The 20,441-nt window shown below is 42.8% G+C and overlaps 1 protein-coding gene across 1 annotated transcript in view; it reads left to right on the top strand.

The window, feature by feature from the left end:
* TANC2 (tetratricopeptide repeat, ankyrin repeat and coiled-coil containing 2) overlaps positions 1–20,441 on the top strand; it is a 318,672-nt gene that overhangs the window by 286,522 nt on the left and 11,709 nt on the right. Inside the window, exons 18-26 of the mRNA XM_081805955.1 lie at positions 859–1,044; positions 3,167–3,260; positions 10,238–10,371; positions 11,340–11,463; positions 16,014–16,189; positions 16,508–16,640; positions 17,201–17,230; positions 18,057–18,148; positions 20,247–20,393. Of these exons, the coding sequence (XP_081662081.1) occupies positions 859–1,044; positions 3,167–3,260; positions 10,238–10,371; positions 11,340–11,463; positions 16,014–16,189; positions 16,508–16,640; positions 17,201–17,230; positions 18,057–18,148; positions 20,247–20,393 (1,116 nt within the window). The remainder of the gene's footprint in view (positions 1–858; positions 1,045–3,166; positions 3,261–10,237; positions 10,372–11,339; positions 11,464–16,013; positions 16,190–16,507; positions 16,641–17,200; positions 17,231–18,056; positions 18,149–20,246; positions 20,394–20,441) is intronic.

The raw sequence follows: 20,441 nt of genomic DNA, 5'->3' as shown, positions 1-20,441 counted from the left end.
TTTTTTTTTTTTAGATTTTATTTATTTTTTTGACAGAGAGAGATATAGCGAGAGCAGGAACACAAGCAGGGGGAGCGGGACAGGGAGAAGCAGGCTTCCCGCAGAGCAGGGAGCCCGATGTGGGACTCGATCCCAGGACCCTGGGATCATGACCTGAGCCGAAGGCAGACGCTTAACGACTGAGCCACCCAGGCGCCCTGGTAGATCGATCTTAACCAGCCTCTTCTTTCAACCTAAACGTGCAACCAACACTGCAACCATAAAAGCCACTATTGGAACATAGTCTAGCATTAAGCTCCAAGTACCTCTGGCCATGTTGGCCAGATCTTTGAGATTCTGCCCTCCCACTGGAAGAAAAAAGTAGCCTCTGCCAAAGCTTGGTGGTCAAAAAGTATGATTCATGATATGAGGTATTTTGCTTCTTTGGAAGACCAAAAAATTTGAGCTTCAAAATGTTTTTCTTCCCTTTCATGATTTCAAAGACAGTTTTTTTGTGCCAGCAGAGCTACACGTCTTTCAAATCTTGGTCTGAAAAGAACTGTTTGAGGACAAAGGAGAATATACCTCAGGAAAATAGAGCTGGAGCTGGGAGTTTTGGTTTTTTGGTTCCTTTTTCTGTGAAAACAAAAGTCTGACCTTATGAAAAGAGGTTCTCCCCTGAGGGGCATCTACCAGAGTTCGAGCTCAGCACTGATCTAGCCTGAGTAGGAGAGAATTTTCTAGATTTTCTCAGAGATTGATTCAGGGTATGGGAAGGGATGACTCTCTCTAGTCTAGTCATGTGCAGTGGACCAATGTGACTGGATTAGCGTGGCCACAAATCTTTGTTCACATACATTTCTCTGTCCTTCCCCTTAGGTGGATCATTTGGACAAGAATGGGCAGTGTGCTTTGGTCCATGCTGCACTCCGAGGTCACCTGGAGGTTGTCAAGTTTTTGATTCAGTGTGACTGGACGATGGCCGGCCAGCAGCAAGGAGTATTTAAGAAGAGCCATGCCATCCAGCAGGCCCTCATTGCTGCAGCCAGCATGGGGTACACGGAGGTAAGAAAGCAGGTGATAAGGTTTAGGGTTTTTAGTTTTTTTCAGGCTGTGTATTGAAGGACCTAGGAAACAGGGGGAAAAGGGTGGCATTATTACAAAATAAGCTGCCTAATTAATGTGGATTAGCGTTTTGGTCACTGTTTTGAGGAATAGGAGACTGAACTCCATGAAGCGCTTGAATTCTCAAATACCAGCATATCTAGAATTATGAATACAGCCCTTGAGAGTGGAAAAGAACTTTGGAAATCATCTAATCCAATTCCTCCCCATCTTGCCACCCTTATTTAATAGACAGTGACACTCAGCTCCTGGGGATTATTTATTGACCTGTGCTCACATGGGTAGGCAGTGTGGAATGGGAAGAGCACCACATTTGAAATCTCAGAAGGACTAGGTTGGAGTCCCAGTTTACTACTCATTCGCTCTGGACCTTGGGCAGTTTACCTAATCTCTTAGAACCTTCGTTTCTCATCAGTAAAATTAGTCTCATATATTCTTTTTTACACAGCTGGTATGAAAGGTGCTTTGTAAGCTGTTAAACACTATACAAACAATATTTTTGCTGAATTGTTTTACTAATCATAATAATTATATAGTAACAAATGTATGGAACTGATAACTGCTAGGAAATGCTGAACATCCAGTTCCCGGAGGGTTGTGTAGTAGAGCGGAAGTATGTGTGTGTGTGTGTACATACATACATACTTAAAATTAGTATAAATTTGGGGCGCCTGGGTGGCTCAGTCAGTTAAGCGGCTGCCTTCAGCTCAGGGTCCTGGGATCGAGCCCCGCATCGGGCTCCTTGCTCAGTGGGGAGCCTGCTTCTCCCTCTGCCTGCCACTCCCCGTCCTTGTATTCTCTCTCTCTGTGTCAAATAAGTAAATTAAAAATTCTTTTAAAAAAATTAGTATAAATTTTACTGATATGAAGAACATGTAGCACAGTTTATAGATAATGAAATATACAGTACTCTTAATGGAATGCTTGATTTTTGTGAAATTTATATCTGAAGCCAACCTGTGGTTGCAACTCTTTGATCATTTATAGATGATCTTTTTTGCTCTTTTCCCAATAATTTTCTTGTCATTAAATCTGATACATGATCTGTGTTAAACTACTTCTCACCCTCATACAAATCATATTCATTAAACTGGAGCCTCTTGGAGCATTAGCACTGAATCAAATCTTGATTTATAATGTTTGCCAATTTCCAAGGTGTAAATGCTCCCACCACGGCTGATATGGAGCTGCCATTGTGATGTTGCGAAGAGATGCATAGGAGTACATACCGTGATGGGCTGTTTCCACCATACAACACAATACATATGAATAACCTCAAGAGCATAGATAGAGTGTAGTTAAATAATTAAGAAGTCGTGAGATTTTATTTTTTACTTTGTTTTTAATATAATTTGTTATTTAATTTTTAATAAACATCTTCATCTAATAACCGGCTTACAAAATTCCTGAAAATGTAATGCTCCGCTTTCAGGGACCAGAACACATTGGCTCACCGGTGAAACAGCTCCCCTGCCAACTGACTTCGTATGTCACCAAGGGAATATTAAGTAAAACTGGAATTTTTAATATCTGTAGGTTTTTAAACTCTCTCTACAGGTAAATTCCTGGAAACAGAGCTGTCGCTTTCCTTTAATATTAATAGTCATTCTCCCTTTATTATCCCCAAAGCAGTCCTTGTACTTCCGAGCAGAAAAAAGAAGATCATTGCTCTACTCTGATGAAATAGAGGCCCTACGTTTTCTCCATATTTGTTTTCTGGTTTTTACTGATTGATTGGTTTTTTTCTCTTTATTGGTATTTTTATTGGGAGGATGAGGGTTTGCTTCTTTAACTTAAAGATGAGGAATAAATAATTTTTAAAAAATCACATGCTGTGTAAGTGAGTTGTGTTCAAGAGAAATGTATAAACTGTACCTGATAAAACAAATATTCATCATGGCCACTTTGGGTTTCTTTGCTGGGATAGTCGGTTCTGGTTTCTTCTGTGTGCAAGCGATTGCGTCACACTTGGGTCATCCAGGCATCTTTCAAACCTCACGGGCCAGAGCTGGTAGCATAGTTTCCCACCTGAAGTTTGAACTGATACAACTTCTCGTTCCAGATTGTCTCCTACCTACTTGATCTTCCAGAAAAAGATGAAGAAGAAGTAGAGCGAGCACAGATCAACAGTTTTGACAGTCTCTGGGGAGAGACAGGTACTTCTCGTGGACATTACTCCCTTTTCTCATTAATGTGTTGTGTTCGTGTGGAGATACTCTGCATCTCACACCCTGATTTTTCCTCTGGCATACCTTTGGCAGTCTCCGTCTTATGGTTTTTGTACTGGAGATTGATTCAGCCAAAGTAAAAAGTCAAGCAATGTCCTTCTTCCAATCCTCTTTCCCTTTGGATTCTCCAAATCATTAGCACCGGAGTCGTCTTTCAACCAAAACTTTACCCTGCTCTTGTTTCCAAATAATTGTAAAAGACTGAAAGTTTCCTTACAATGTGCCAAACTAGAGCAGAAAATAGTTGTGGCCTCTCTCTTCTTTTATGGGATTCTTGTAGCAGTTAGGTATAAATATTTCTCCCATCAAAGTAACTCCACCTGCAATTGTAAACCAGGAGGTTAAATTTTTATCCACACCTCTGGCTTAACCAAGTGTTATCATGGCATCATGGTGTCTGATGTGGTTAAACTGATATATACTGAGTAAAGTTGCTATCTGGATGCAAAATGAAGGTACCACCCTATAAGGCATAGCTCCATGCAGTCCCTCTTGATCTGTAGCCAAGAGATGTCTATATTGCTTGGTACTTACTACAGAAACAGAAGCTTCTTCCTTGTGGCCTTTGCAGGAAATGATTGTTGTCTTTCCCCCAAGTGTAAACTGGAACATCTGGAGAAACATTAGTAACCTTTTATGTGTTGTTATGAAACCAGGGCAATGAAAACTGTAGAGTCACCACAGATATGTGTCATATTTGCCAGACCAATATTGAGATGGCCAACTTAGGGGGAATATTTTCTTAAACAGAGAGGGTGTGTCTTTTAGTTAGAGTCAGAGTGTTATTAAAAATAAAGGAGGCACTTGAATTCATTTAAAATTTATCACGACCTATCAGATTGTGATGTTTCCGTTCACAGCTTCTTTAACATGAGGTAGAATGGTCCAAAGCTCAGGAATTTGCTTCTCCAACTATCCCTCCCTCTGTAAGAACCAAAGGGAACAGATGTCAGGCAGCTGCAGCTTCAGAGCCCGTGACAGATTAAAGGAAAATGTGCAGCTGGAAACAGCTGCTATCTCTGGGACTCTTCCCTGCGGGAAACCAGAGGCCAGACTTTGGGGAAGGGACTGACCAGGACACCAGCAGTTTTGGAGCGTGTATATCGTGACTGAGAGCTGCAGAAGGGGCATGGTGCTTTACGGTTCCCGTCAGCACGGCCCTGCCCGGCACAGTGTTGCTGAACCTCCCAACAGGCTCCCGTTGCCAGCCGTGCACGTGGAACCTCAGGGGAGGGTGGAAAGGAGTATGGCCTGATGAGGGTATGGATAGGAATTATAAGGCTAGCAATCATAGTGATGAATATCAAACATATTCTAGTGCTGTACTTGAAAGGATTTCTTAACAATGTTCAAGAAGGGGAGTGAACTAAGTAGAAGACTTATTTTTATTGATATGAATTTCTTATTAGGATAAAACTTTATGGGGGTGCCTGGGTGGCTCAGTCGGTTAGACTTCGGACTCTTGATTTCAGCTCAGGTCATGATCTCGGGGTTGTGAGATTGAGCCCCGTGTCAGCTCTGCCCTGGGTGTGGAGCCTGCTTGCAATTCTCTCCCTCTTCCTCTGCACCTCTCTCTCTCTCTCTCTCTCTCCCCCCCTCCTCAAAAAAAAGAATAAAATTTTATGGCCTCAGGACTTTTTTAAATATCTCACTTTAACGTGCACAACAAAGTTTGTTACAGTAATTATTTAAATATGTACCATATCTCAAGATTGTAAAAAAATCAAAGCTTCATGTCAGTTGGCTTGTAATCAGAATTGTGTTGTGTTTAACTTGATACGTATATGAAATAATTTCAGCATTATAAACATAAAATGCTGTTTAAATAGTGCTAGAATGAAATGCATCTGTAATACAATTTATAGATCTATAAACCGTTATTTGGCTTCAGGAAATTTTCTAGGAAATAATATTTGTGCTATGTCCCTATACCTCCCCACTAATAAGAACAGACTATGAGTTGCTTTTCTATCTATCGTGATAGAGTTACTAAGTATACATGTTCCTTTCTACCTTATAGCACATAATCATTTAAAATGTGTAATGACCCAGTGAATTGTGATGTTTTCTCCAGTGGCAAAATCTTACACATGTCCCCCTTGTTTAGAGAAGGAAGGTTTGTGACCTGCAGCCCTGGTCTAAACAACACAATTTTTACCTAAGGAAAATCAGAAGGTTGTGATGTTCCCAACAGTTTGTACCACTTACTGTATCAAATCTAAGACACCACTAACTATAGGAAACTATATGGCCATTATTTTATGTGCCACTACAAAAAAAGAAAGCCTCAGCCTATTAAACTGACACAGTTCTTTATTATCACAGCAATCACAAGATGCATCCCAGTTTCAGAGATGTTAAAACTGAGGGTTCTAGAGGGGAGGGGGTTGGGGGGAATGGGTTAGCCCGGTGATGGGTATTAAGGAGGGCACGTTCTGCATGGAGCACTGGGTGTTATATGCAAACAATGAATCATGGAACACTACATCAAAAACTAATGATGTAATGAATGTTGACTAACAAAATAAAATTTAAAAAAAATATGAAGGGAAAAAAGTGCATCTTAGAATCAATGAAATTTGGGTGCCTGGGTGGCTCAGTTGGTTAAGCGACTGCCTTCAGCTCAGGTCATGATCCTGGAGTCCCAGGATCGAGTCCCGGGATCAAGTCCCGCATCGGGCTCCCTGCTCAGCAGGGAGTCTGCTTCTCCCTCTGACACTCCCCCCTCCTGTGCTCTCTACTTCTCTCTCTCTCATTCTCTCTCTCAAATAAATTAATAAATAAAAATCTAAAAAAAAAAAGAATCAATGAAATTTATCTTAGCCTATAGTGAAATAATAATTGAGATGTAATTTTTACAGAGCGGATTTTCTAAAAGGTGGTCACTAGAATATCCTGGTTGCTTTTGTCCTTCTTTTTCAGCCTCTTTATTCTTCCAGATAGCATCTGCCTACATCCAGCCTCCACCATCTGGCTGGCCCCCTCCCATCCCATAGGGTTTTCACAGACTTCTTATGGAACAGTACAGAAGAAAAGCAATTAGATTGTTCACCACTCCCTCTTCTTCCTTGTCTTACGAGCTTAGACTAGGACCAGCATTAAAAATCATCTAGCAATTCTGGAGGGCCTGAACCGTCCTATGACCCAAAAGAAGCAAGAGTTCACAAAATAAACAAGATACCCATAACTCATGCCCTTACCATCCTTTGCCTACGTTATTGCAACTGCCTGATCTCTGATCTTGTCAGCCTTTCGTGATTCATCTCCCTTGTGACTTCCACCAGAGTGATCTTTGTTGATGTCACTTTCCTGCTTACCACCCTTTATTGACCACCTGTACCATTAATGAAGTTATTTAGTGTAGCCTAAGAAGACCAGTCATGATCTCTAGCCTTATCTATTGCCTGGCTTCTCCGGTAACTCCAATAACAATAAACTTGCTGTCTCCCACCTCAGTGCCTTTGTACGTGCTCTCCCTGTGCCTGGCCTGCTCTCAGTCTTCTCTTTCTCTTTCAGCATCCAGCTCAGATGAACATCTCTTCCTGAAGACCTTCTCAGACACTTCTTCCTCTGTTACCTCCATACAACTTATACACTCGATAGCAATGTAATTTTTATTTGTCTGTTATCCTTACTCAACCTTGAGTTCCTTGAGAGCAGAGACAGTGTCTGACAAATAGTTCAATAAATGTTTAACGTTTTGGATAGCAGTGATCAGTTTATGTCTCCCCAGCCACCTGTCTCTCATTGGTCTTGCATGACTTGTCTGTGCTACACTCTTTCACAGTTGAAAATAGATAAACAGAACCATTTGCTTTGCCGCATTCTGTTTAGTATCCCCAACCCATCCAAGCCGACTTTGGCTATTTCCCCAACTCTGAGCTGCATCCTGTCTGCCTCTTCAGACTCCTTAGATGTTTCGCTTTGAAAAAGGACCATTTATGTCAGATAATCTCATCAGCTGCTGACAAGCTAGGGAACAAATTCTGTTACTGGTCTCTTAGGAAGAGATTTGGCTCCAAACTGCTGTGTTTTCTCTAAGAACCAGTGTGTTGTTTTACAGAACCGACTTTACCTTAATCTTCTTTCTTTCAGAAAGTTTTAACAGTTTTTGATAAGACTTACATAAAATCCAGCCAAAGCAGTTTTTTGCTCTTGGATTTTTTAAAAAGTACCGATCCCATTGTACATAGTTGTGTTGTTCTGAGATGAAATTGGCCAGCTGTGTTAATGACCATGTCCAGCTATCAGCTGGAGATTCCTACCAAGTTACATCATAACCTGAGCAACAGAGATGATACAACAAAGAAAACAACCAAATGGAACATTCCCTCTCATATAAATGTGTTATCCAGTGAGTTGAAATGCGCCAGCCAGAGCAATATAACTCCAGGTTAGAGTGAACAATAGAAGTTTTAGCTTTCAAGATGGGCACTGGTTGTAAGTTTTCAGCAGTGTTCTATGAGCTGGCATCATTGGTGAAAGGCTTGATTCTGAAATACTGGCAATATTTTCTCCATCAGGCTACAAATTCTTTTGTGAAAAAGAATGTATTTGCCCTCCCCCCACCATACACAGGGCATTAAAAGCGAGGTTTGCTGCATAGCTACTTTAAATGGAATCAGAAAGTAAGAGTTAGAAATTTTCCAAATCATTTGTTTCGTGTACCAACAAGATGATTCTTATGGTTCCTAATGAGTGTCGACCCCAGTCAGGTTATTTTTGTTCCAGCTTTACTGAGAGCTCATTTATATATACACATGTAAACTAAGGTGTGTGACACGATGGTTTCCAGTCAAGTTCTTAAGCTACCCTTGTGTTCTGACCCAAGAATTAAAGTGTTGTAGTTTTTTGGGTTTTTTTTTTTTCTGAACTATTAGAAATATAAAGTTGGGTTCTTGGGGCACTGGGTGGCTCAGTCGGTTAAGTGTCTGCCTTCGGCTCAGGTCATGATCCCAGGGTCCTGGGATCGAGTTCCGCATCAGGCTCCCTGCTCAGGGGGGAGCCTGCTTCTCCCTCTGTCCCTGCCCCCACCCCCCGCTTGTGTTCTCTCTGTCTCTCTCAGATAAATAAATAAAATCTTAAAAAAAAAAAAAAAGATATATAAAGTTGGCAAAGATCACTTTGATGTAAGGAACAAGACACAAAACTTCTTAGTCAAGTAAATAATCATACCCATCAATACCTGTACTCACTCATTCAGGGCTTGGAAATGACCCTCACCTCAGATAAACCTCTGGCCTGCTGTGAGGCATAGGACAGAAATGCCACTGTTAAGAGTTCCAAAATAAAACTGAAAATACACATAAGACAAGACACATCTAGTTTGAGTAAATATATCTTCTAAAACTGTTACATTTTCCTTCATAAATTCTTACCCTTGAAGAAAGAAAAGATTACTTGAAGGCTTATCTTAGTGGTTTGACAGGTAGTTTGACTTTGCATATGAATCAGTTGTGGATGAATTTGACCAAGCCCAAAGACAAAATGCCACCAGTTGCCCTTGAATGAAAAAAATTTCAAGTGACCATTTGATTTGAATCTCAGTTGCTTTCCTGATTAGCTACGAACTTTTGCAAACTGAAATATTATCTGCACTTGCCAAATACTATCTTTTTCTGATTTGCCATTGGAGTAGGTGGCCATGATCAAGGAAGGACTTGCTGGCCACCACATCAGGTGTCCAAGTCAGTTTGGGAACAAAGCTCTCTATCCTCTTTCTTTAAAAGCATAATTCCTGCCACCTTCTAACAGTGTTTACCGTCCTCCCCACCCTCCTCCATTCTTTAAAACACTGAACCTATGCATTTGAGATGCCATGGTCAAATGAAATATATATGTATATATTTGTTCCAGTATGGACTTAGTAGAAAATCTATCTCCAAATCCCTCATGCTACTGTTGACACAGTGCTCAGAGAATGAAATAGGCACTCATGAATCTCCACTCTCTCAGAGATCATATACAATTGATAATAGCACAAAACGAAGAATGTTTAAGTTTCTCCCTGTTGTGTCCCTTGTAGTCACTATAGCTATTTTTATTATCGGTGACTCCATTATTTTATATTCAGAAGAGCCTTTGTCATACCTCTTCTCTCATCTTTAAGACTATTACCTTGAACAGTTTGACCCTTATACGAAAATGGTTGCGGATGTACTCGAAACTTCTCTCTCAACTAATGGAGAAGAAAAAAAAAAAAAAAACTGGCCCAAGAACCTGAGACTGCCATTCCTGGCTTTGGTTCTTTAGGTTTAAGGGCCCAGGAGTAGAGGTTGGCCAGAAGTGGTTCCTAGCTAATTCTAAAGAAGACCTTATTTGGGGCACCTGGGTTAAACATCGTCTCAGGTCATGATCCCAGGGTCCTGGGATCAAGCCCCATGTTGGGCTCCCTGCTCAGCGAGAAGCCTGCTTCTCCCTCTCCCTGTGCAGCTCCCCCTACTTGTGCTCTCTCACGCTCTGTCAAATAAGTAAATAAAATCTTAAATAAATACTTTAAAAATAAAACAAAAAAACCTTACTCTGCAAGGCCCTTCTCTCTACATTCCCCCCACGCGTACACACCCCTGAAAGGTTTGTAGCTAAGAAGAGATACCAAAAAAAGAGGTAAGTCAAAAGTAGGGAAGACAGTCTGGATAGGAAAAATGAAACCAAGTAAGTTTAATCAAAGGTGATTTTTAATAAATGTATTATTACAATTGTCTCCATATATTGTAAGCCCACTAGAACATGGTTTTATTCATGATTTTTCTTTAAAAATTTCCTTCATGGCAAAAGTAGCTAATATCATCCTTGGAGGTAAAGTAGCAGTTACATTAATCAAGCACAGATACACTGCCATGCTTACACAGAGGGCTGGGGAGGGCAAGACCCACCTGTTCTCAGTCTGTGTTCTCTGCCCTTAGCACTGACAGCTGCAGCCGGAAGGGGCAAGCTGGAGGTGTGCCGTCTGCTCTTGGAACAGGGGGCAGCAGTGGCCCAGCCAAACCGCCGAGGGGCAGTGCCCCTGTTCAGCACTGTTCGCCAGGGCCACTGGCAGGTAAGCAGGGTAGCTACTTCCAGTCCCTCAGGTAGGGGTGAGTTCTAGACAGGAACTTCTGAAGCAGAGAGCAAAAAAAAAAAAAAAAAATCACAAAGTTTGGGTTACTCAGCAGTCATCGGGTTTGAGGACTTGGGCCTTTATTATTAGTATTCTCGTTCATTGAGAAGATACCTAACATTCAAAATCATGGCCCATCTCTAAAAAAAAATCATCATCATGATCTATATTGTATAGAAGGACTAGCTACTTCTGGCGTGGTCATGGAGTGACCTGCTTCTCACATATCACAGGTCCACATATTCACAGGTCCTCTGGAAGGTTCATATCCCAAAAGATCCCTGCTAACAGGTATCTTGCAGATGTCTCAAACTTGCTAAGAAAACGTGGTGTATGTAAATTCTAGCTATGCAATCTTTCCAGATGTTTGAATTCCGGATAAATGCTAATTTATACACTTAGGATGGAAAAGAAAGCAGCTTGGTAAGAATCTTTAGAAGTATTTGTGTAGAAAAAAGGCTCTAGAAGCCAAACAGTATAAAAGAGTTATCAGAGGCACTTTATTGTTGTATTTGCTTCAGTCATAAATACTCACTACAGGCAGACTAGCAACCCCTACAGGTCAATAAAATGGCACCGGCAAAGGTAGTGACTTGTGTTGGAGCTTCCATTGTGGGATTGTTTAGTCTACATCTTGGCATTTGGTATCTTAAGTTCTTTTTCACTTAGGGGCCGAGTCAAACATTCAGAGTTGAATTCTCATTTGGCTGTCCTTAAGAGAGTCCGAGATCAGATCACATGGTACTAGGACTCTGCAGGAATTAGAGGGACCCTTGCGGTAGAAAGCTACATGGAGAGCTGACTTACCTGTGCAGTAGGAGGAGATCCCCCGGTGCAGGGAACAACGTGCACGTGTCTACTCAGCAGCTCTTTCTGGCTCATTCGTCCCTGTTTCTCCGCACTTGCAGATTGTTGATCTTTTACTCACCCATGGAGCTGATGTCAACATGGCAGACAAGCAAGGTCGTACTCCCCTGATGATGGCTGCCTCTGAAGGCCATCTGGGAACTGTGGACTTTCTACTTGCACAAGGTCAGTCTTGGCATGCCAGAGTTGCATGGTCAGTGCCTATAATAGTCCAAGGAACTCATGATTTCCAGTGATGGGTGCTAAGAGATGTTAAGAATAGATATTATTGGGCACCTGGGTGGCTCAGTTGGTTAAGCGACTGCCTTCGGCTCAGGTCATGATCCTGGAGTCCCGGGATCGGGTCCCGCATCGGGCTCCCTGCTCGGCGGGGGGTCTGCTTCTCCCTCTGACCCTCCCCCTCTCATGTGCTCTCTCTCTCTCATTCTCTCTCTCAAATAAATAAATAAAATCTTTAAAAAAAAAAAAAGAATAGATATTATTGGGGTACCTGGGAGGCTCAGTCAGTTGAGCATCCAGACTCTTGGTTGCAGCTCGGGGCATGATCTCAGGGTCCTGGGATCAAGCCCCGCATTGGGCTTCTTGCTTAACAGGGAGTCTATTTGAGTTTCTCTCCCTCTGCCCCTCCCATCCTGTGCACATGCGTGCATGCTCTCTCTCTCTCTCTCTAAATAAATAAATCTTTAAAAAAAAGAATATGTATTATGAATCTAGTTGGTTAAAATGTGAAAGTCCATCTCCTCTCCTCTGCTCTTATATACAGTGGGACCCTTTAATTCTGATATTCTTTGTATTCTAAATTCTCTAATTCAAATCTGTAATCTCCAAACTTTGATTTTTTTTTCTAATATACACTCAATAGATGTTCATCTTCCAAGGACTGTTTTTTCTTTAACTTTTATCAATTCCTGTACAACTAATATTTTTCTTGTAATCCAAAGGAGGCAAACAGAGGTTAAGACAATTGCTGACAGTGGGACCCTATTTGAGAAATCAGGATATTATATTATCTTCTATTGTAATAAATTCTTTTTTTTTTTTTAAAGATTTTATTTATTTATTTGAGAGAGAGAGAATGAGAGAGAGAGAGAGCACATGAGAGGGGGGAGGGTCAGAGGGAGAAGCAGACTCCCTGCCGAGCAGGGAGCCTGATGCGGGACTCGATCCAGGGACTCCAAGATCATGACCTGAGCCGAAGGCAGTCGCTCAACCAACTGAGCCACCCAGGCGCCCCGTAATAAATTCCTTTTGACATAACATTCACGTACTCCTGGTGAATGAGAAATAAAGAGATTGCAGTCACACCACCTTCAAAAGCATTTCAGGCTCCTTTTGATTGCTCTGACCTCAGTCACTTATGCAAAATAGGAGTGAATGAGGGTGGACTTCTGTAGAAGGAAAACTCAAGTCACTGATGACTCTACAGTACCATCTAGTGGACTTTGAGCGTTTACATGAAGTAGGAGATCGTGTGATCGTGACCAGCCTAATGACTCCATTCCAGTTAGCCTTCCCTATTAGTAAACTGGACCTAAACATCTATAATTATATCTGTGGGCACATTCACTTCAAGCAAGGCAACCTCCTGAAGAATTATAACCAGGCCGGCACAACTTAGGGTAGTCAAGTTAAGAAGAAGGCGAGGTTTCTTCTAAGATTTCAAACTAAAAGCTCAAAGATTTGTTGGATCTTTAGCTGTATCCTCCAAAGAAGATTTGTTTGTTTCCACAGCCTCAGACTCGCAGTGCTGGGTCAGAACCAGAGAACCGCTCTCCCAGCATGCAAAGTGGTTCTTGCTTCTCCAATACAAGCCAACAAACAAGTCTGGTTTCGTGATATCTATCCTTACTTCTGCCAAGAGGGGGCTGGAGGAGGATAGGGGGTGTACCTAGATTCTCAGGATAAGATGTGGCAGGAATAAATGTCCCAGAACAACCCAAGTCTACTGGAAAAGGCAAGACCTCTTCAGCCACTGATAACCTTTGGATCACTGCACAGTGTCTGGCACACGCCCGTGGAAGCTTATCAGACAGAGATTCCAGAGATTTGTTCTCCCTTACCACTGCAGACATGCAGGTCTTTGTACTCCCGATCTTCCTCAACTTATGATGGGCTTACGTCCTGATAAACCCAAATTTAAAATATTGTAAGTTGAAAATATCTTAAGTTGAAAATGCGTTTAATACACCTAGCCTATGGAACATGATAGCCTTGTCTACCTTAAATGTGTTCACAACACTTAAATCAGCCTACAGTTGGGCAAAATCATCTAACACAAAGCCTACTGTATAACAGTACTGAATATCTTATGTAGTTTATCGAATACTGTACTGAAAGTGAAAAACAGAATGGTCCTAAGTGTATCTGTTGTTTATCCTCATGGCCGTGTGGCTTCTGGTTTGCTGCCGCTCACTTCCACTGGCCAGCATCACAAGAGAGCATTGCACCACACATCACTAGCTGGGAAAAGGTCCAAATTCGAAATCCGCAGGACATTTTCTACTGAATGCGCATCACTTTCGCACCATCATAAAATTGAAAAATTGTTAAGTCAGGCCATCATAAGTCAGGGATCCTCAGTATTTCATTTTTTCACACTTAAATCAGAGACTTCCACTAAATCAACAAATCCTACAAACCTTTATTCAGCCGCTGTTACTTGCAGAACGCTATACCAGTGCCGTGCCAGTGAGTGATTTTCACTAATACACCGTAATCTGTGCCCTCCGAGACTCTGTAATCTGGCAAGGAGGGGGTGAAACGAAGATAAATACCTGAAAAGCAGAGAACACTAAGTGCTCTCTGATAAAGGTATTTGAGTTAGGAAAGGACAGACTTTGAAAGGTGAATAGGAAAAAAGTTTCGTATTCAGGGAGGGGGCCGTGAATGAAAAGTCAAGGAGGAGATCCAGCACACAACAGGTTTGGGGCAATAACTCAAGTTGTCTGGTAAAGTACATGAGGGCTCTTGGGAAGTAAAATTGGAAACGTATGTGGAAAGAAAGTGAAAAGGAACAGACTAAAAGAGGGTTTGGACTTAATTCTGAAGGCAATGGGGAGCCTTTCAAGATTTTTTTAAAGGGAATTGATGCCAGAGTTGTGCTTTAAAAAAAAAAATCCCTCTGGCAGGGGTGTGAACAGTAGATTTGATTGGAGGAATTATAGTGGGCTGGGGGGTCCGGTAGGAAGCACTGTGATAGATGAGAAGTAACGAGGCTCTAATCCAGGTGCGGTAGCTGTTAGAATAGAACAGAAGGGCCAAGTACAAAAACGATTTTGGATATAAAGAGTAATTACATGTAGGAAATAACGACAGTTGAGTTAAAGATAACTCCGAAGTTTTAAAGTGGATGTTTGGAAGACGTGTGATTCCACTAACTGCAATGGGAAGAAGAGAGAGAAGGGGAAGATTACATATTGAATTTTGGACGCATTTTGAATATATGGGTTTATTTCATATGTATCTCCTATTAATTTCTTAAATTCCAGCTTTCCTTATCTTTGGAAAACCAGCTTATCTGTAATATACATCCAGAACCTTCTTATCCTGCTGCTTCTACCGTTGGAGGCTCTGTCCAGGGAATTTATAGATGGTCCATCTGAGAAAACTCCTTAGATTCTCTCCCACATTCAAATTCATTATGTGTTAAGAGTCGATGTTTTCATTGTAAACTATACCATTGTGAAAAGAGAACCCAGTACATAAATGGCTGTCATCAGGGTTAAAGGTATGGTACCTTCCAGCCCTTCATCCTGCTGTGGGAAGCCACAGGGTCCGGTTGTCTGACCTCTAGGAGTAAAAACATGGTAGGCCAGAGAACTGCTGAGTAGACCCTGAGCCTAGCTGTGGCACATGCTAAGCTTGATCTGACATCTGACCCCTGTCCAGCTGAGGAGGCAGCCTGGAAAGTGTTCTGTAGGCAGTAAGTTGATCCTAATTTAGTTAGTGTGCCATGTCAACGGTGTGAAAAGAATGTCTTAGGTACTCTTCAAAACTAGCAAGGAAATGATAGTCCCTTTGCCATCCAAGAGCTTACAGTCTAGGCTAAGAACCAAATATATATTGAATTTTAGACTAATTACAAAACAGTGTATCGAGTATGCTTGATCCTTACAGATGAAAACATAGGAACACTGAAGAGAAACATGTAGAATATCAAAAAGGCTAAGAGAGTGAGGATGGGATCATTGAAGGCTGACAAGTTTAATTAAACTCTGAATTTCCTTGTGGCCTGGGCTCAGTTTCTTCCCATGAGTTCATCTCCCCCACATTCTAAGGAGAGAGAGCGTGGCCTGGTGCTATCACCAGGGATAAACATGGACTGAGCTCCTTCTGTTTTATGAGAATCTCTCCAGGAGTTTATACTATTACAAAAGGAAGACTTTTGCTGAGTTCTGAAAGCATTCACTGAGAATTTATTACATGTAAGTAGGATACATAAAAAAAAGATTAAGAACAGAATAAGGTGACATGTGTTAAGCACATTCAAGACGAGGTAAACAGTGAACCAGGAGAAGCTTCCTGGAAACGGGGGGATTTGGGATGGTCCCTAGAGAATGAGTAAAAGTGAGGCAGGAATGAAAAGATTCCCCACGTGGGAGCAAACATGACTGTGCTTCGACAGAGCGTGCAGTCTCGGTACCAGCCTTCCCTCCTGCTCTGGATGGCCCCGTGTTGCGTGTTTCCTCAGCCCTGTGCTACATTGGCTCTTATAGGTGCCTCCATTGCTCTCATGGACAAAGAAGGACTGACAGCCCTCAGCTGGGCTTGTTTGAAGGGTCATCTCTCAGTAGTGCGCTCTCTGGTGGATAATGGGGCTGCTACGGACCACGCTGACAAGAACGGCCGCACCCCACTGGATCTGGCAGCTTTCTACGGTGATGCCGAGGTGGTGAGTGCCTTTACACGGGCCTTTGGGTGGTAGGGACAGGGAAGGTTCTCGATCCGTAATGTTCTCGGGGGTTAAGGGTAGAGTAACATGTTGATGATTCCTGATAGAAAGTTCTTGGACCTGTAATTGCTAGAGGACAGGAATATTCAAAACACCATTAAAGACCAAGAGTACAAGTATGGCCTGAAATCCCATGGCTACCTACCCGGCCTGGTTCAGACCAGCAGTTGAATCAAGTCCAGGCAGCAGCCAGAGCCCTCAGTGGGGCAGGCGGAGCCATTGCCCTGTGTTAACTGTTCTGCTTGATCCATGTCCTAGGTCCAGTTCCTGGTGGATCACGGGGCCATGATCGAGCACGTCGACTATAGCGGAATGCGCCCTCTGGATCGAGCAGTGGGGTGCCGGAACACTTCTGTTGTTGTCACTCTTCTGAAGAAAGGAGCCAAGATAGGTAGGAGAAAGGAAGAAGGTCCTGGCCATCTGTGCCCGGGGGCCAGACTGGTCCAGTGGTCTGGCTGCCCTGGGTGTTTGGTGTGAATGTGTATAGTTCCCCCCCTGCCCTGGCCCAGTTGTTGTCCAAGTGAATGGAAAGGCTCTTGGCCCAGAGAAAGCACCCTCTGAGCCATGGTTGCCACTACTCTGTGTCCAGAATCACCCGGTTATCTGCCGTGCCCCTGGTCGCCTTAGCCACGAGGCTGCTCTAACCTTAAGCACGTCTTCGGGCCAGCGCCTCTGTGCCAGCCCCACCCGTGAGCATCCTCGGTCCCCGCACTGCCGTGAGCCTCTGCTTTCCCCTGCTCTGTATGTGCTTCAGACTCTCTGGTCCCTGCTGCTGCCGTCCCGCCCGCGCCCCCGTCCCACAGACCTGTAGGCGAGGGCTGGCTGATGTGCTGGCTTTTTTGCTGCCTGCCTCTCACTGCTGCTTTTTCCTTCTTTTTTTTTTTTTTTTTTTCACCTTCATCCATTTTTTTTTCCTCTCCTACAACTTTTTGTTTTCTCCTTTCTTTGAAGGTTGTCAGACGTTACCGAGTCGCCCACGAGGTATATTTCACCGCTGTCAGCATCAGGCGTGGTCTGATGGCTTGGTCAGCTTTGCCTTCTCCTCTTTGATTTAGCCTGCATGAGTTCCCTACACCTCTAATCTTTTAATTTACTTCACCTTAAAAGAAGATTTTTTTTAACGACTGTTGTAGAGAATAACTTGAACTTTTGATAACTAACCCTGAAAAGCTTAGTTGGTAAATAATTCAGGCGTCTATAAACTAATCAGTTTAACCTCTTCTTTCTCTTTGTGGGTAAAGTAGTCCTCAGTCATGTTGGCTTGTTTCACGTCTTTTGACATTCGAACTGTGCTCCTGATTCAAAGTAAATCCCAGGGAGGCCTATTCGATACTTACTTAAAATTAAGGGAGCCTTTAGAATCTTTAATGGTTCCCCTTTCTGCAAAGGACATATTTTTAAATTAAGAGACTAAACAGCTAGGGATTTTGAGTCCCGGGTTCTAAAATAAACTGCCCTTTTTGGATTTTTTAAATCTCTTGGTGACATTGAATGTAAACTCTTTCTCGCAATGACCTCATTTAAAACAACTCCAGACTAAGCCACGGCCTGCCCAAATACAACACGTTGGCAGGCTTTGCTGCCCTCCTGTGGTGCAGGCTCAGACAGTTCAGATGTTCTTATTTTAAGGTGAATACAAATCCAGCGCAGCTTCTTGGCAGTGGGAGTCCCTAAGATACTCCCAGGTCTAAACGATGAGCAAGTTGTTCTCTCAGCAGAAATCCCCCAGGATGTTTTTTTCACCTAGCTTCCTGACACCCTTACATTGTCTGAGTTTTTTACCCATCATGCATCCTGTACACTACAGGTCCAGCCACATGGGCGATGGCCACCTCCAAACCAGACATCATGATCATCCTGTTGAGCAAGCTGATGGAAGAGGGGGACATGTTTTATAAGGTGAGGGGAGGAAGGAACAGTTTCCTCAAAGCAGCCACTGACTGTTCTCTACCTGTAGAATCTACTAAAGTCTTGACAGTCTCATCCTCAGCTCTAGAGGCAAAGGGAGAATGCCATCCCTCAATGATGGGCTCCTACGTAGACCATCCTGAGTTTTTAATTTCCCAACAAGAGAGCAAGAGTGGCCTACATAAGCCTGCAGCTGATCAACTTGAAGACCTAATTTTATCTGGTCACTTATAGGCAGTTACCTAGATTCTGCGTGGAATCTGCTAAGTGGGACCTGGAAACTCATGGGACAAGTAAAGTAAAATTATGTAGTACAGCTATTTTTTAGTCTGTGAGAAAGAGACATTGATCTTTGCTTTCATATTTAATATATAAATACAGATTTAAAAGTCTGTAGTGATAATAGCTTGTCAACATCCCTGAGTAAGATAAGGAAAGCAAGACAAATAGCGATTATAAGATTTTCTTAAAGTCACTCACTGAATGACAACAAAAAAAGTATGGAGTCTTTTTGTAGTCACAGTTCAAGCTGAAGACTCCAGTGCCCTAACACAGACTCTCTCCCGTGGCCTGTAGGAAATCCCAAAAGAACATTACATGACACGGCACCCGGCTGGCTCAGTCAGAAGAGCTTGCGACTCTTGATCTCAGGGTTGTGAGTTAGAGCCCCATGTTGGGTGTAGAGATTACTTAAATAAAAAAAAAAAAAAATGAAGAAGAAGATCACATGTCACAGTTATCTGGTTAAGATTAGCAGCGTCTTCTTCTCCTAAAGGTAAACATAAATCCAACCTCACTGAAATATCAGAGGCCCAAAGATGCGAAATGATTATGAAGCACATTATTACCACCTTCTACCCACCCCTGTGTAAGGAATGTTTTGAGTTCCTGGGGGAAGAGTTGTGTTTCCTGAGGATGCTCTGTGTAATGTCATGATAATCTAGGAATCTTGGGCTTCTAGGAAACTCGAGTCCTGACCCACCCAGGATTTCACATGACTTCCAAGAAGGGCCTCATTAACTCTAGGTGTCCTATTTATGGACTTGGGGATAGCATTGCTCTCAAGAATCTAAGCCCTGGTTATAATATAGCTTCTCATATTCCAACACAAGGAGTCCTACCTCCTAATGAGAATAGGCAGAGCTACTACTGTTCCCACCCAGAATTCTACCTTGGTAGACTGCAGATCTCTCCTTAATGAAAGGTGCTGAAGAGAAAATGAAAAGATTGGACTCCCTGGTGGAGTTGCTATACAGAAGGAATACAGCAGATTAAGATCAGCTAAATGAATGGGAGATGCCTCCTGCATCATTCTGAGCTCAGCTGAGAGATTTTCATTTATTTTATTTTTATTTATTCATGTGTGTATGTATATATGTATTTATTAGCTGATAGATTTTCAGACACAAAATGTAAGGAAAGTTCAGGGCCCCTGTTACCAGGTCCCTAAATTGGTCATAGATTTACTTCATCTTGGAAAGTCCCCTCCTACACAGATGAATCACAAATTCTAAACTTCTCTACCACCACCCTACCCCGAGGCTTTTCTAAAAACGGGAACACTGACATACCACTTTATGCATTGAGATTAGGGAAGCAACGGGTAGACCGTTTTAGCTCCCACCTCCTTTGTGAGGAAGAGAATGGCCTCTTCTAGAGGACTGGCAAGGAGGAGCATCAAATGGAAGAGTTTTCCAGGCAAGCCAAAAGTAAAGAAGTAGTAGTAACTCTAGAGAGGTTGGGACTAGGAAATGATATGTGTCCCAAGGAGATCAGGTTAAGAAAAAGCTCCTTTGAAATGAGCAAGATCAGTCTCTTGGGAATCTGGTCGGGAAGCTGGGGGTTCCAGGTGTTGGTTCTCTGGCTTGTGCCTTGGGTATCCCCTTCAACCTTGCCCTTCCTGCCAGGTGAGTTTCCTGTTGAAAAGACTGGACCCTCTGCTCTCACCAGTGGGGCCAGCCCTCCTCCCCAGGCTGGAGTTTGGGAGGGCTAACTTAATAATCACTGCAGAGAGGAGGAAGGGAGCGGGGCCAGACCTCAGCTGCTCAGCAGACCAACTGTGTGTTTTGCCATCTTGTACTCCCATTAGAAAGGTAAAGTAAAGGAGGCTGCCCAGCGTTACCAGTACGCCCTGAAGAAATTCCCTCGAGAAGGGTTTGGTGAGGACTTGAAAACCTTCCGGGAACTAAAGGTGTCTCTCCTCCTCAACCTCTCCCGATGTCGCAGGAAAATGAACGTAAGTCCCTCTCCTCCCAGCTGCTTTCTACGGCCCTGGAAGCTGACA

Source organism: Leptonychotes weddellii, chromosome 15 (assembly GCF_054177405.1).
Source record: "Leptonychotes weddellii isolate Sample4059 chromosome 15, ASM5417740v2, whole genome shotgun sequence".
Lineage (NCBI taxonomy): Eukaryota > Metazoa > Chordata > Mammalia > Carnivora > Phocidae > Leptonychotes > Leptonychotes weddellii.
This window is presented reverse-complemented; position numbering and strand designations above follow the sequence as displayed.